The sequence below is a fragment of the Heptranchias perlo genome, chromosome 37 (assembly GCF_035084215.1).
Source record: "Heptranchias perlo isolate sHepPer1 chromosome 37, sHepPer1.hap1, whole genome shotgun sequence".
NCBI classification, from domain to species: Eukaryota; Metazoa; Chordata; class Chondrichthyes; order Hexanchiformes; family Hexanchidae; genus Heptranchias; species Heptranchias perlo.
Window position 1 is genome coordinate 14339442 of NC_090361.1, and position 16779 is coordinate 14356220.

The 16779-nt window shown below is 48.4% G+C and overlaps 1 protein-coding gene across 1 annotated transcript in view; it reads left to right on the top strand.

Moving 5' to 3' along the window:
* LOC137304311 (adhesion G protein-coupled receptor L1-like) overlaps positions 1 to 16779 on the top strand; it is a 331855-nt gene that overhangs the window by 253343 nt on the left and 61733 nt on the right. Inside the window, exons 10-13 of the mRNA XM_067972853.1 lie at positions 3425 to 3547; positions 5358 to 5563; positions 8491 to 8664; positions 14926 to 15135. Of these exons, the coding sequence (XP_067828954.1) occupies positions 3425 to 3547; positions 5358 to 5563; positions 8491 to 8664; positions 14926 to 15135 (713 nt within the window). The remainder of the gene's footprint in view (positions 1 to 3424; positions 3548 to 5357; positions 5564 to 8490; positions 8665 to 14925; positions 15136 to 16779) is intronic.

Below are 16779 nucleotides of genomic sequence, written 5' to 3' on the forward strand. Positions count from 1 at the left end.
CCAATGCTGAAACCTTCATCACGTCCAAGATCAAAGACTCAATTCATCGCTGGCCTCTCCACCTCCATACATCCAAAGCTAATCCAGAACGTTGCGCCAAGTCCCACACTCCCACCTTCCTCATCCTTTCCCAGCTCCCCTAACCACTCTTTGCCCCAATGAATCGTCAACATCCTTGCGCTTATCTTCACAAATACCTCCTTGGCCCCATCCACCCTATCCGAGTGATCTTGCGAACGTACAAAATTGACGGGCAGGAAAAGACCAACTGGTCCATCAAGCCTGCCCCACACACCTTGCTGGCCGGAGTATCCTGACCAGACTTTTCCTCCCTCGCCCATAGCCATGCAGTCTCCCGGGAGAGGCATAGAAATCAGAGAGAAAAAAAAATCCAGGGCCAATAAGGGGGGGACAAATCTGGGAAATTCCTCTCCCACCTCCTCAGGCGACAGAAACCAGTCCAGAAGATCACATGGACCATACGTACATTAACTATTAAACCACTTACCTTCTATATGATGCGACCTCTGCCCCAGACAAGAACCAGTCCAGCTCCCTCTTAAAGTTTGTAGAGAGTCAGCACAAATTCAGAAGGATTTAGAGCATTAAGATAACGCCGTGCAATAAATTCACACACTGTGCTGTTTGTCCCTGACTTGCCCCCTTATCCCTCCTTCTCCTTCTCAGTGTCCACCTCTCTACCTTGTAAAATGCCTGAGAAATCCCTCTATGTGAGGAGTGATATATAAATGTAAGCTGTTGGTGACATTGAGATATTAATATTGCACAGCATCACCTCAATGCTCCAGATCCTTCTGAATCTGTTCACGTTTTTCCTAATTTATTTTCCCCATCTACTATTTAAGTGTATTCAGAAAACAGGGGGGGTTTTGCTTATGACGCTTCCATCCAAGTAATTAATCTAGGTGTCAGCCGCGGCTCAGTGGGTAGCACACTTGCCTCTGAGTCAGAAGGTTCAAGTCCCAATCCGGAGACTTGAGAAACATAATTCAGGCTAACACTCTGGTATACTTCCGAGGGAGTGCTGCACTGTCAGAGTGCACTGTCTTCCGGATGAGAAAGATGGCTCTATTTTGAAGAAGAGCAGGGGAGTTCTCCCCACTGTCCTGGCCAATATCTATCCTTCAACCAACACCTAAAACAGATTATCTGGTCATTATCATGATGCTGTTTGTGGGATCTTGCTGTGCGCTGATTGGCTGTCGCGTTTCCTACATTACAACAGTGACTTCACTGCAAAAGTATTTCATTGGCTGTAAAGCGCTTTGAGACATGAAAGGCGCTATATAAATACAAGTTCTTTCTTTATAGCTATAATTTATTCTGTCTGGCACGCACTTCCTGTCCACAGTAGCTTAATTCCTGTGTCACGGTTTTTGTGTTAAATGTTTGATTTTAAATTGGCAAAACTCGATGTTAACACCTTTATAAAGGGAACAGCCTACCCGCCCATGTGCTGCAGTTGCAATCCTCCCACCACGAGGTGGTGCAGTGGCACAACTCACCCAGTTCACACACAGCTGATTTTCGGGTGGTCTTTGCCCATTTAGTGGGTGTTTTCAAAACCTGATTTTTGGGTCTCTCGCCCATTGACTGGGGCACCCCAGGACCCCCTTGCCTATTTTCAGGGCTCTCCCCTGCACCCCCCCCCCCCCAACCCATATGCAGCCATGTGATCTTGGGCCTACAGTTCCCGGTCTCAAGCCCAGTGCCCGAGCTGGCCCACACCAACCTGCTGCTGCCTGTCTCTCGTGCCCCCTGTTCCGCCCATTTCATTAAGGTAGTGGTTGAGCCTTGGGCCACATGTCCCTGCACATAGAATCATAGAATAATACAGTGCAGAAGGAGGCCATTTGGCCCATCGTGCCTCTGCCAGCTCTTTGAAAGGGCTGTCCAATTAATCCCATCGTGATCTGACCTTATGACCTATAACCCCTGACCCCACCCGCTACCTCCACCCCCCACTCACCCTACTTATCTCCACATCATACTTACCTGTAGCTCTCCTCTTCTCTGAGAGCCTCCTCCCAGTGACGGCTCTGTGTAAACCAATGAATTGTTAAAGAACAAGGGGTAGTTATTTCGATTCTGCACTTGCAAGTCTGGGACTGTCTCCCCAAATTTGGCAGAATACCCTCCCTGTCCCACCAGCCTAGTGCCCCTCTCTATACACCGCAAACACTCTGTCCCACCAGCCTAGTGCCCCTCTCTATACACCGCAAACACTCTGTCCCACCAGCCTAGTGCCCCTCTCTGTACACCACAAACACTCTGTCCCACCATCTGTAGGTTTATTTTCCTCTGAGACCTTGTTTGCGCAACTCCCTCTGGCTGGGCTCAGATTAATCTGGTGTCACAGTCTGTTGGTATAATCGAGATACGAAGGCTGCTTCAAACTCTAATCATGATGTGTGTATTTATATAGGAAACCAGAAACATTGTCCTGTTTTCAATTAATATTAAAAAAGTGCTAATCATAAATATTTTTCTCTTTCCTCTCTCTTGCCATCAATTTGTTTCTTCCATCTTTCACTATCCGTCTATTCTCGTCTCTGCCTCTCATTCTTTACTGTTTCTCTCTCTCACTAATTTTTGTTCTCTGTGCCTCTTGCTCATTTGGGCTTTGAACTCACTTTTATTTGTATCTGTGTTTTTTCTCTTACGTCACTTATTCTTTTCCTGCCTCTTTTCTGTCTTACTTGTTGTGTCTCTGACTCGTGCTCCCTCTGTGTGTGTGTCTGTTATGCGTCTCATTCTTTCACACCTGTATTCTCTTGCATCACTTGGCATCTCGTGTCTCTCACTCACTCTCTCTATCTTGCTCTTCTGTGTTCTGTTATTGTGTTTCTCACTTTCTCTCCCCCTCTGTCCTCTCCACTTTCCTCCTCTCCTCTTTCCCCCTCCTCTCCCCTTTCCCCTCCTCTCCCCTTTCCCCCTCCTCTCCCCTTTCCCCCTCCTCTCCCCTTTCCCTCTCCTCTCCCCTTTCCTCCTCCTCTCCCCTTTCCCCTCCTCTCCCCTTTCCCTCTTCCCTCTCTCTTCTTTCCCCCTCCCCCCTGCTCTCCTCTCCTCTTTCCTTTCTCCCTTCCTCTTTCCCCCTCTCCTCTTTCCCCTCTTTCCTCTTCTCTCCTCTTTCCCCTTCCTCTTCTCTCCTCTTTCCCCCTCCTCTTCTCTCCTCATCCCCTCTACTCCCCCTCCTCTTTCCCTCTACTCCCCCTCCTCTTTCCCCCTCTCCCCTGCTCTTTCCCCCTCTCCCCTCCTCTTTCCCCCTCTCCCCTCCTCTTTCCCCCTCTCCCCTCCTCTTTCCCACCTCACCACTCCTCCTTCCCACCTCTCCTGTGCTCTCCTCTCTCTCACTCACCCCCTCCTCTTCACCATCTCTCTCTCTCTCCCCCTCTCCCCACAGTGTTGGAAGTGTCTGTGCTCAATACTGAAGGGAAGGTGAAGGAGCTGACATTTCCACACAGTTATCTGACAGAAAGCTTTATCCAGATCTCCCCGAATACCATCAAACAGAACAGCCGCAATGGTAAGTGTGAACGCCATTTAGACTGTTAACTCCTTTGGATCCGATGTGTGTTCGGAGAGCGATGGCCGTACAGACTAACAACATAACGTTTCCCAGTTTTTCCCCCAGCACCACCGCCCTGACCAGCTGTGCAGGAACCTTCAGAAAGCCAGGCATCTTTGAGTAGATCTGACAACGTACAGGCAGCCCCAATAATAACGCACAGTTAATGGGGCAGCACCAGGCATTTTCAGTAACAGTGGGCAGTCAATGGTGCAACAGTAACATTAGCAGCGTTTCCAGCGCTGGGAGGAGGAGAGAACACACTTTATATCTCAGGACCTTGTGATACTGCAGAAATGTCATGGCTGGAGGGACTGGGCTGCACAGTGCATTGGACATCAGCAACTTGGTCTCGTACCCAGTCTGGACGGATGGGATGAGGCCTCCTGTCTCGGCTGGGTATAAGAATCTCAGCTGAAATTAGTTTGGCCTTTCTCAACTCCCCTCCTCAATGCTGTGGGGCCACGCTCCTAGTTTAGTGTCACACTACATGAGGCCAGAATAACTGGTGTGGGGAATGGAAATGCTGCACTACATCCATAGAGAAAGTGAGGAGAGAGGCTAGGACACATGTTGTCACAAGGAGGATTGTTGGAGTTTTAATGTTTTTCCACAGGGAGTGGTTGAGGCAGAGAACGTTGCATCTTTTAAGGCAAAGGTGGCTAAATATTTTAAGCACATGAGGGTACAGGGCCAATGAGAGAGAGGAGGGCAGAGGGATTAGTTTTGATCAATCTCTCTCTCTCGCTCTTTCTTGCTCTCGCGCTCTCTCGCACTCTTTCTCTCTTCTCTTTCTCTGTCCCTCTTTTTCTCTCTCGCGCTTTCTCGCTCTCTTTCTCTCGCTCTCTTTCTCCCTTCTCTTTCCCTGTCTCTTTCTTTTTCGCTCTCTCTCTCGCTCTCTTCCTCTCTTTCTCTCTTTCTCTTCCTCACGCTCTCCCACACACACTCTATCTCTCTCCAGTTGGTGAGGGAAGGCCAATGGCATTAGGATACGGGTGAGTTAGATGTAGGAGCACCAGGACTTGGGTGAGTGGGTAGAACCATGGTTGAATGGCCCAGCACCACTCGCCTTCTGGGCTGCTGTATGCAGAATGAGCACTTGTTGGAAATATTGGAAGATGGCCATTGACCGTGGAGCTTAGGAGTTAGTCACCAGAATGATACCGGGGCTCAGAGGGTTAAATTATGAGGACAGGTTGCAGAAACTTGGCTTGTCGTCCATTGAGTATAGAAGGTTGAGGGATGATCTATTGGAGGTGTTTAAAATGATAAAGGGGTTCACTAGGATAGAGAGAGAGAAACTATTTCCTCTGGTGGGGGGAATCCAGAACAAGGGGGCATAACCTTAAAATTAGAGCTAGGCCGTTCAGGGGTGATGTCAGACAAAGGGTAGTGGAAATCTGGAATTCTCTCCCCCAAAAAGCTGTGGATGCTGGGGGTCAGTCGAAGCTTTCAAGGCTGAGATTGATAGATTTTTGATCGGTAACGGCATTAAGGAATGTGGAACAAAGGCAAGCGAGATACTGACCAACCATGATCTAATTGAATGGCGGAAGAGGCTCGAGGGGCTGAATGGCCTCCTGCTGTCCCTATGTCCCTTCAGAAAGGGGTGTTGAAATCCTGGGTTGGGGACACATACATTCAATGAATGTTGGGGAAAGAGGAGTTCGCGCAAAGTCCCGAGCTCTATACAAGTCACGCTGCACAGGCTTAAGCTCATTGCGGTCCGGAAAGGAGTGTTGCTGAAGCTCACTGTTGCTTTCCGCAGGGGTTGTGAAGGTGGTGTTAATCCTGTACAACAACCTGGGCCAGTTTCTATCGACGGAGAATGCAACGGTGAGGATGGGCACTGATATCAGCAGCCACAGCACCTCCATCGTCGTCAACTCACAGATCATCGCGGCCTCCATCAACAAGGAGTCGAGCCGAGTCTTCCTGACGGAGCCGGTGATATTCACCCTGCAGCATCTTGACGTAGGTATCACTGGGGGACCGGGGCTCACCAGGGGGGGGGCAGCCTGGGGTGGTCACGCCGACACTCGCTCAGTGACGCGTCCTGTGTGACGGTCACACCTCCCCGCCATCAGTCATCGCATGCCATGACCCTTGCCGGTGAAATTCAGCCACGGGGCGTGGAATCGGAGGGTCAGGCCCGGAGGTCAACGCCTCCCATTCACTGCGCCCAAAATTTTCCGACGATGGACTTCAAACGCACTCCCAATCTTCTGATCCGTTGCTCCCGGCGAGTGAGGACCCACACTGGGAGCGGAGCCTCGCTGAATTAACCACCACAACCCTGCTGTCTATCTGGCATTAAAATATTCCAGGCACGCTTTATATTAGCACAAAGTACCCAGCATGTTCACCCAGATGTGAAGGTGATGTTAACAGCAGTCTGTATGTTCAAGTGTTGGTTTAACACTAGTGGGGGGATCCAGTTATGTAATTCTGTATATTTTGAGTGTTATCTTTGTGTATTTCACAAGCACTCAAAGCCACTTTAATATAGAAAGAACTTGCATTTATATAGTGCCTTTCACATCCTCAGGACATCTCAAAGCATTTCACAGCCAATGAATTACTTTTGAAGTGCAGTGATTATTGTTTTGTAAGGAAATGCACCAGCCAATTTGGACACAGTAAGATCCCACAAACAGCAACGAGTTGAATGATCAGTTAGTCTGTTTTTGGTGATATTGGTTGAGGGAGGAATATTGACCAGGAGAACTCCCTGCTCCTCTTCAAATAGTGTCATGAGATCTTTTAGATCCACCTGAGAGGGAAGACGGGGCCTAGGATTAACATCTCTTCCAAAAGACAGCACCTCCGACAGTGCAGCACTCTCTCAGTATTGCACTGGGAGTGTCAGGCTGGATGATGGCACCTAAGTTCTAGGAGTGGGACTTGAACCCACAACCTTCTGACTCAGAGGCCAGAGTGCTACCACTAACGCTAACCATATTACAGTAATGCCGTATTAGTGCAGCCATCTCCAGACATGCAGGTCTGGTGCAGCCAGGTGCAACATCAAAGCAAACTTGCTGGTTTCCTTTAAGCAATGCGAGGCAGGTTGGAAGCCAGTGGCACCAGCTCGATATAAAAGCGGCTTCAGTCAGATGTGGACCACACTTCAGCACTGACGACGCAGTGATCACATGGACTTCAAAGTCTTTTTAGATATTTTTTTCTCCACTGTTTGATAGAATTTGCAGTGTAGAATGAGTGGGCATTGCTGCATCAATATGTAGAGATATCGTGCATCACTGCAGTTTGGCTCAGTGGACAGCACTCTCCGAGTCAGAAGGTCGTGGGTTCAAGTCCCACCCTGGGACTGAAGCACATAATTTAGGTTGACGCTTCAGTGCAGTACAGAGGGAGAGCTGCATTGTTGGAGGTGCTGACTTTCAGATGCGACATTAGACCCAGGACCCATTTGTCTGTTCTGGTGGTCGTAAAAGACCCCTTGGCACTAATTGAAGAGTAAGGGAGCTCTCCGGGTGTCCTGGCCAACACTCATCCCTCAACACCACCAAAGCAAATGAACTGGTTATTCATCTCATTGCTGTTTGTGGGATCTTGCCATGCACAAATTAGCTGCTACGTTTGCCTACGTAACAACGGTGACAACATTTAAAAGTTAATGGGCTGTGAAGCACTTTGGGCTGTCCTAAGGACATGAAAGGATCTGTATAAATGCAAGTTCATACTTTCTCGCACATCGTTGCATCGTCCAGTATATTTATCAGACTCTGTTTGCATCATTCTATTGGTACATTCCTCTGAATGGATGCATTTCACATGAAGTTGAAGATGACATTTACATGGAAGAAATCGTTTCTGCGTTGAATGAGGCAAGCCAAGGTACCTTCTGCAATAGACTGCCTTGCTGCCTTACAAATCCTCATTACGTTGAAATCATTGTTTTCTACCCTTAACTCTTTCCCAGGGTCTCATCACTATGAAACTCCCTGCCTTTGGGCACATTTCCCCATAAATGCTCACAATGGGAGTGAATGGGAAGGAGCCTATGAGCTTCTATAGGATGGGGTGAATGGGATGGAGTTTGAGCCTATGTGATTCTATAGGATGGATGAATGGGAAGGTTGTTTGAGCCAATGAGATTCTATAGGATGGGGTGAATGAGATGGGGTTTGAGCCTATGAGAGTCTATAGGCTGGAATGAATGGGAAGGTTGTTTGGGCCTATGAGATTCTATAGGATGGGGTGAGTGGGAAGGTTGTTTGAGCCTATGTGATTCTATAGGATGGGGTGAATGGGATGGGGTTTGAGCCTATGGGATTCTATAGGATGGGGTGAATGGGATGGGGTTTGAGCCTATGTGATTCTATAGGATGGGGTGAATGGGATGGGGTTTGAGCCTATGGGATTCTATAGGATGGGATTCTATAGGATGGGGTGAGTGGGATGGGGTTTGAGCCTATGGGATTCTATAGGATGGGATTCTATAGGATGGGGTGAGTGGGATGGGGTTTGAGCCTATGGGATTCTATAGGATGGGATTCTATAGGATGGGGTGAGTGGGATGGGGTTTGAGCCTATGGGATTCTATAGGATGGGATTCTATAGGATGGGGTGAGTGGGATGGGGTTTGAGCCTATGGGATTCTATAGGATGGGGTGAATGGGAAGGTTGTTTGGGCCTATGGGATTCTATAGGATGGGGTGAATGGGAAGGTTGTTTGGGCCTATGGGATTCTATAGGATGGATGAATGGGAAGGTTGTTTGGGCCTATGGGATTCTATAGGATGGGGTGAATGGGATGGGGTTTGAGCCGATGAGATTCTATCGGATGGGTGAGTGGGAAGGTTGTTTGGCCCACACTGCAATGATGTGCATTTGTTTATAATCGCCAGGATTTAAATGATATATTTCCCTTTCAGTCAAAAAACCACTTCAATGCGAACTGCTCCTTCTGGAATTACTCTGAGCGGTCCATGATGGGGTTTTGGTCAACACAAGGCTGTCGACTGATAGAAAGCAACAAAACTCACACCGCTTGTGCCTGCAGTCACCTCACCAATTTCGCAGTGCTCATGGCTCACAAGGAGATTTTGGTAAGTGGCCCTGTGACACCTGAACTGTTCACACTTGACCTTTTTTTTTCGTTTGTTCTTGGGATATGGGTGACACTGGCAAGGTCGCATTTATTGCCCATCCCTAGCTGCCCCGAGGGCATTAAAAGTCAACTGTTTAGTGTGGGGCTGGAGTCACATGTAGGCCAGACCGGGTAAGGACGGCAGGTTCCCTTCCCTGAAGGACATGAGTGAACCAGTTGGGTTTTTACGACAATCCGGCAGTTTTCATGGTTATTATTTCAGGTGCCAGCTCAAAATGACCAGATCTCTTATATTCAATTTCACAACTTGCCCATGTTGAGATTTGAACTTATGACCTCTGCTAGTCCGGTACCATAACCCATGGACTACCCTACCTGCTACGCCATACCTGTACAGAGCTTAATCCTGCATGCTTCAATCTGCTCTTTATTGGAGGAGAGGAACAATGACTCTAAGCCTCTCTTACTCATCCATATGTTAAGTAAATGACTGGAACCAGGTCTGTGGGTCATGTCCTGTGTAGTCAGGCTTGCGCTGAGCAAGGCTGGTCCCACAAGGCAGTCAAGGGAGGAGATGTTCCCTGTCCTTCTGGACCAGGCCTCAATGCTATTGAGGTGAGTAGCATAGTTACATTTAAGGGGAAGCTAGATAGACACATGAGGGAGAAAGGAATAGAAGGATATGCTGATAGGGTTTGTTGATCTTAGCTGGGGTCGCGAAGGAGAGCTATGCTCAGTGGGTAGCACTCTTGCCTCTGATGTTAGAAGGTCATGTGTTCAAATCCTGCTCCAGAGACTCGAGTACACAATCTAGGCTGACACTTTCTCAGTGTAGCACTGAGGGAGTGCCGCACTGTCGGAGGTGCAGCCTCTCAGATGAGGTGTTAAACCGAGGCCCCGTCTGCCCTCTCAGCTGGAAGTAATAGATCCCATGGCTACTATTTTAAAGAAGAGCAGGGGAGTTCTCCCCAGTGTCCCGGCCAATATTTATCCCAGAACCAAGATCAGTAAAAAACAGATTATCTGGTCATTATCACATTGCTGTTTGTGGGATCTTGCTGTGCGCAAATTGGCTGCTGTGTTTCCTACATTACAACAGTGACTACATTTCAGAAGTACTTCATTGGCTGTAAAGCGTTTTGGGACGTCCTGAGGCTGTCAAAGGTGCTATATAAATGCAAGTCTTTCTTTCTCTCTTTTCCTCATTTCTTTCTCTTTTTCTCTTCCTCTCTCTCTTTCTTTCTTTGTTTTCGCTCTTCTTTCTTTTTGTTTTCTCTTTCCCTCTCTTTCTCTTTTTCTTTTGTCTTTTTCTTTTCTTCTCTCCTCTCTTTCTTTCTTTCTCTTCCTTTTTTTCTTCTTTCTTTGGTCAGAGTGCCCCTTGGTTTAGAGAGGAGCCAAAGTGTTACCAGCAACACTCCGCACGGTCAAACGTTCTGCCAACACTCATCATCACATGAAGTCCACCTAGACAAGGTACCAGAGGGTGACCCAGGGAACCGTAACCCAGCAGAGTCGAGGCCTTCAGGAGAGGAGGAAGGAAAGAGAGAAAACTGGCTTGACTCAAGAGAAAGAAAAGGCTTGACTCAAGATCTTTTCCCAGAGATCCGCTTGATGTGCTGATAGGCTTCGATTAAGTAGGGTGAGAGGAGGCTCGTGTGGAGCATAAACACCAGCACAGACCAGTTGGGCCGAATGGCCTGTTTTTTGTGCTGTAAATACTATGTAAATCTGATTTGAAACTCTCTTTCTTGAGCTGTCGAAAACATTTTTTTACCCCAGATACTCTCAGCTCCGACAGGTCAGCTACCGTAACAAAAATAGAAAAAAGCGGCAAACACGCGGCAGGTCAGCCGGCTCCAGAGGAGACAAGGTTTCAGCACCGTACCCTCCGTCAGAACCGAAAAATAAGGAACGGACAGGCATTTCAATAGGATCCGAGAAAGGGGGAAGGGAGGGGAAATATTTTTTAAAAACAAACATAGAGAGGAGGTATCAGGGGAGTGATGGCTGGATAATGTGACAGATCATCTCCGCCAAGTAGAAAGAAGCATTGAATGAAGGTATTAAAGAAACAAAGATAAGTTGGCATTTTGGGTGAGGGAAAGGCCCTTTGTCATCATGGAGTGGGTGAGGGGGGGGGGCTTTACCCTCCCTGGTCCACCCCTCCCAGTTCCACCCCTCCCAGTTCCACCCCTCCCAGTTCCGCCCCTCCCAGTTCCGCCCCTCCCAGTTCCGCCCCTCCCAGTTCCGCCCCTCCCAGTTCCACCCTCCCCCGTTCCACCCTCCCCCGTTCCACCCTCCCCCGTTCCACCCTCCCCCGTTCCACCCTCCATGTTCCATCCTCCCCGTTATTTCTCTTTTCAGAGTTGGTGCCCCTCTCGTAATTTGCCAGCATCTTCCGTTTTGATCTCTAACCTGATCGCCTGGTTTTCCATCTCTCCCCTTTCCCCCAGGCCTCTCGCTGCCTCAGCTATTCCCATGTCCTTTGTTTCTTTCATGCCCTTAATTTCCTTGATGCTTCTTTCTACTTGACGAAGATGATGTCATCCACCCATGCATACGAGCTGTGGCTCAGTGGGTCGCACTCTCACCTCTGAGTCACAAGGTCATGGGTTCAAGTCCCACTTCAGAGACTTAAGCACAAAATCTAGGCTGTCGCTCCAATGCAGTAGTGAGGGAGTGCTGCACTGTCGGAAATGCCGTGTTTCCGATGAGACGTTAAACTGAGGCCCCATCTGTCTTCTCATAAACTGAAGTGCTGCCTTTCAGATGCGACATTAAAACATAGGAACTGGAGTAGGCCGTTCTGCCATTCAATTAGATCATGACTGATCTGTATCTTAACTCCATCTACCTGCCTTGGTTCTGTTGCCCTTAATACCTAAAAATCTATCAATCTCAGTTTTGAAATTTTCAATTGACCCCCAGCCTCAACAGCTTTTTGGGGGAGAGAGTTCCAGATTTCCACTCCCCTTTGTGTGAAGAAGTGCCTCCTGACCCTGAACAGCCTGGCTCTAATTTTAAGGTTGAGTCCCCTTGTTCTGGACTCTCCCACCAGAGGAAATAATTTCTCTCTCTCTACCCTATCAAATCCTTTAATCATCTTAAACACCTCAATTAGACCAGCCCTTAATCTTTTATATTCAAGGGAGATGTTAAACCGAGGCCCCGTCTGCCCTCTCGGGTGGATGTAAAAGATCCCATGACACTATTCGAAGAAGAGCAGGGGAGTTCTCCCCGGTGTCCTGGCCAATATTTATCCCTCAACCAACATCCCTAAAAGCAGATTATCTGGTTATTATCACATTGCTGTTTGTGGGATCTTGCTGTGCGCAAATTGGCTGCTGTGTTTCCTACATTACAACAGTGACTACACTTCAAAGGTACTTCATTAGCTTTAAAGTGCTTTGGGACGTCCTGAGGTCGTGAAAGGCTTGATATAAATCCAAGTTCTTTCCGTTCTTTCTTATTCCCTTGATACTTCCTCTCTTATTTTTGTTTGCTTTTCATATTTCCCTCCACTCTCGCTTTTTCTGATCCTATTAAAATGCCCGTCCGTCTCTCATTTCTCAGTGAAGCTGACACAACAAGTGTCGTCTCTCTCCACTGATGCTGACTTACCTGCTATGTTCTCAACTTTTCCTGCTTCTTATTTCAGATTTCCACCATTTGGGGTATTTTTTTTTTTTTGCTTCTTGCGTTCTACGGTAATTGAGAGTGAAAAGCAAGCAGTGACCTCTCTAACCTGCAGCAGGTTCTCTGAAGTTAAATGTTTGGCAGGTTACGCATTCTCTGACTTGTGGCGGCGCGAGGGTTATGCGTCAGCCTAGAGCAGGTCCCCCAACTTCACCTGTTACAGCAATTTGTAGCAGGAGAGAAGGTGGAGAGGTGAGCCAATGCGTCAGGATGTGCAGGCTCCCTCGGCAGGCTCCCTTCGGAATTGGAAATGGTTCGGCGTCAATGGGAGAGAGAAGGAAAGGCCAGGACTTGACCCAAGTCAAAAGGCCCAGAGCTTCCTAGTTCCTGCAGAATAGCAATGATTCAACCATCTGACTGGTTCCGAATTAAACTGTCCTGAGATGACCCTCCCCCAGAACTCACAAGGAAACAGGAAATTATTTCGGAATTTAGAAGCTGTGAAAACCGAGGTCGGGTTTGTAACCGAACTCTCTCTTTGTTTCCCCGCATTTCTGATGGTTTGTCAAATCCCAGCTGTCTCTCTCTTGCTGCTGGTCCCTTGTACCAACGTAGCAGAATATGGGGAAGAAAATGTATTTGTTCTTGAGAGATGGGTATCACTGGCAAGGCCGCATTTATTGCCCATCCTAGGTTGCCCTGAGAGAGTTAAGAGTCAACCACATAACGTGGGACTGGAGTCACATGTAGGTCAGTCAGGCTGCCTTCCCTGAAGGACATGAATGAGCTAGTTGGGATTTTACAACAATCTGCCAGATTTAATGGACATTTAGCTACAAATTGCTGGATTTATTGAATTTAATTTCATAATTTACCGTTGTGAGATTTGAACTCATGACCTCTAGCTTGCAAGCCCAGTACCAGAACCACTAGATAATCCTATCCATTTTAACTTAATGGTGACTCGTTAACCTGTAGTCAAGCCCTGCCCATCAGAGGTCACGGGCCCAAGTCTGATGGAGTGAGGTCGGTCAGTCTCTGTCCCATGGAGTGGGGTCGGTCTCTGTCCCATGGAGTGAGGTCGGTCTCTCTCTGTCCCGTGGAGTGGGGTCGGTCTCTGTCCCATGGAGTGAGGTCGGTCGGTCTCTGTCCCATGGAGTGAGGTCAGTCTCTCTCTGTCCCGTGGAGTGAGGTCGGTCTCTGTCCCGTGGAGTGAGGTCGGTCTCTGTCCCATGGAGTGAGGTCGGTCGGTCTCTGTCCCATGGAGTGAGGTCAGTCTCTCTCTGTCCCGTGGAGTGAGGTCGGTCTCTGTCCCGTGGAGTGAGGTCGGTCGGTCTCTATCCCATGGAGTGAGGTCGGTCGGTCTCTATCCCATGGAGTGAGGTCAGTCTCTCTCTGTCCCGTGGAGTGAGGTCGGTCTCTGTCCCGTGGAGTGAGGTCGGTCTCTGTCCCGTGGAGTGAGGTCGGTCTCTCTCTGTCCCGTGGAGTGAGGTCGGTCTCTCTCTGTCCCGTGGAGTGAGGTCGGTCTCTCTCTGTCCCGTGGAGTGAGGTCAGTCTCTCTCTGTCCCGTGGAGTGAGGTCAGTCTCTCTCTGTCCCGTGGAGTGAGGTCAGTCTCTACCTGTCTGATGGAGTTGGGTCGGTCTCTGTCCCATGGAGTGGGCTCGGTCTCTCTCTGTCTGGTGGAGTGAGATCGTCTCTGTCCCATGGAGTGGGGTCAGTCTCTCTATGTCTGGTGGAGTGAGATCGTCTCTGTCCCATGGAGTGGGGTCAGTCTCTCTCTGTCCCGTGGAGTTGGGTCGGTCTTTGTCCCATGGAGTGGGGACGGTCTCTTTCTGTCTGGTGGAGTTGGGTTGGTCTCTTTTTATCACCTGGGGTCGGACCAATCTCCCGTGGTCACGTGGAATTGCCCTGGTCTCTCTTTGGTGCACGCTCACTATGGGCGGCTTAAAGTGGCAGGGTCTATGATTTGAACCAGCACAGGCCATTGGCCTTTGAATACACTGTGCTGAGAGCACAGTTTCACGCTCATTATCCCCCAACCCAGGCCATTCAAACCTAACCACCAGTTACAGAGCAGCGTTACTAGAGCAGGTCCTGTGCCCACACGTTGGTTGTGCATGGCATGGATGGACTCGTCACTTTATATGGTCTTCTCATCTTTTTCTCAAAGTTGGATGGGCTTTAAACAGGAATGCTGGAAGGGACCCTATTAGTTCAGCCGGTAAGTGCACCAGCCAATCTGGTACTGAGCCAGGTAGACCAGGGAGGCTCCATGTTCCAGCTTCTGTCTGTGCTGAGATTGCTGATCCCAGTCAGGGCAGCAGTGGGTTGCTACACTCAGGTCTCAGGGTTCTGGGTTGGGGAGAAAACATCTGTATAGTTTGTACCAGAATTGTTGCCTCGCGCCCAATATACGCCTGCTGTCCTAGTGTACTGAAGTGTAGTTCCAAGGAGCATAGGAGGGTTATTTCTAGGGTTGGGGCAGAGAGTATAAAAGCCTTCCTGATGGACTCGCCCTGTTTCAGACTCTCGCTCATGTTTCTCGATGTGAGCCTCACTGTCACTTGTGTCTTATTTGGTGCTGTGGTGATTTCTTTCACCGAGTTTCTCCTTTCCTGGCAGTACGAAGACCGCATGCACAGGTTACTGCTGTCGGTCATCACCTGGGTGGGCATCGTTATATCGCTGGTCTGCCTCACCATCTGTATCTCCACGTTTTGCTTCCTTCGAGGGATTCAGACGGACCGCAACACCATTCACAAGAACCTCTGCATCAACCTCTTCATCGCAGAGCTCATCTTTCTGATCGGCATCAATAAAACCCAATACCAGGTGGGTACCATCGATCCCCAGGTATAAGGAAAGGGTGCGAGCTTGAGGTACAATGTCAGCAACAGGTGGAAGGGTAAGGGTCAGTGACAGGGTGAGGGAGTAAAGGTCAGCTGTAGGGTGGGGGGGGTGGGGGTTTAAGGGTCATTATCAAGGTTGGGGTTGGGTAAGGGTCAGTAGAAAGGTGGGAGAATTTCCCCAATTTAGAATCCCTTCCACTGATGGAAATTCAGCAATAACCACAGCCACTGTAAGTGGACCTGGTGAAATCGTTGAAGCTTGTCCCCAATTTGCACATCCCTGAATAGTTGCCACCAATCCATTGGGTCTAAGGTAGCCGTTGTCAATCAGTGAGATCTGGAGTAGCCATTTTATGCAATTTAGAATAGTCACTAGCAATCCATGGGATGTAGAATAACTATTGGCAATCTATAGTCCATTGGATCTAGGTTAGTCACAAACCATCCATTAGGTCCAGTGTAGCCACTGCCAATCAATGAGGTCTAGATTACCTATAGGGTACAAATGAACAATTGGCACGCTATAGTATCCAAAGTTGGCCTCGTTTGTTGGGAATGGCTGCCCTGCGTGGATCCAAACGCGGAGAAATGACAGCGCTCAACAGAAAGAACTGTGATATGAAGTTAGACAGGGACAGAAAATTGTACCAGACACTGCACGTGGCTCACTAGTGATCATGATCACTGATGTATCTTGGCACAGTCGTCCTGTTGGCACGCCCAGGAACCTGCTTTGCTACACATAATTACTTACAGTCGCATATCTGCAGCAAAATAGTGACATCTTTGCTTTTATATGATTTTAAGTAGGGTAACTCGGTATTAAAAATAGCATCAGCCATCTGTGTCTCTGGGACTTTTGATGGAAACTTCCTTTGTTCTGCGGCAAAGTTAGTTTGTGGGTGGCCAATTCACGAGGCTGTCTACAAATAGGCCCTGTTACCGTTAGTTTGATACAGGATACTTCGTGCTAAATGTTCATCTGAGCTATCAATCAGTTGAATTCATCAAACTAACCTTCACTACGGGTGCCTCTCCTAAGCATACCTTTGTTGCTGTTCAGTATTCAAGTCTGCCTGCCCCGGGGATTATCCACCACTTTATGTGAATTCATCTTGGTGATAGCAGTCTAAAAAAGCAGGTCTAGATCTTTGCTTCTCCACAACTGGGACATTTCTCTGGTGGGATGGAACTTCCACAAACCAGGAAATGCGGCCCTGGTATGGTCAGTCCGGCCTCATTTAAATATTGGAGGCGGGTTTCCGGCCTCATTTAAATATTGGAGGCGGGTTTCCGGCCTCATTTAAATATTGGAGGTGGGCTTCCGGCCTCATTTAAATATTGTAGGCGGGCTTCCGACATTTAAATATTGTAGGCGGGCTTCCAACATTTAAATATTGTAGGCGGGCTTCCAATATTTAAATATTGTAGGCGGGCTTCCAACATTTAAATATTGTAGGCGGGCTTCCGACATTTAAATATTGTAGGCGGGCTTCCAACATTTAAATATTGTAGGCGGGCTTCCAACATTTAAATATTGTAGGTGGGCTTCCAACATTTAAATATTGTAGGCGGGCTTCTGATATTTAAATATTGTAGGCGGGCTTCTGATATTTAAATATTGTAG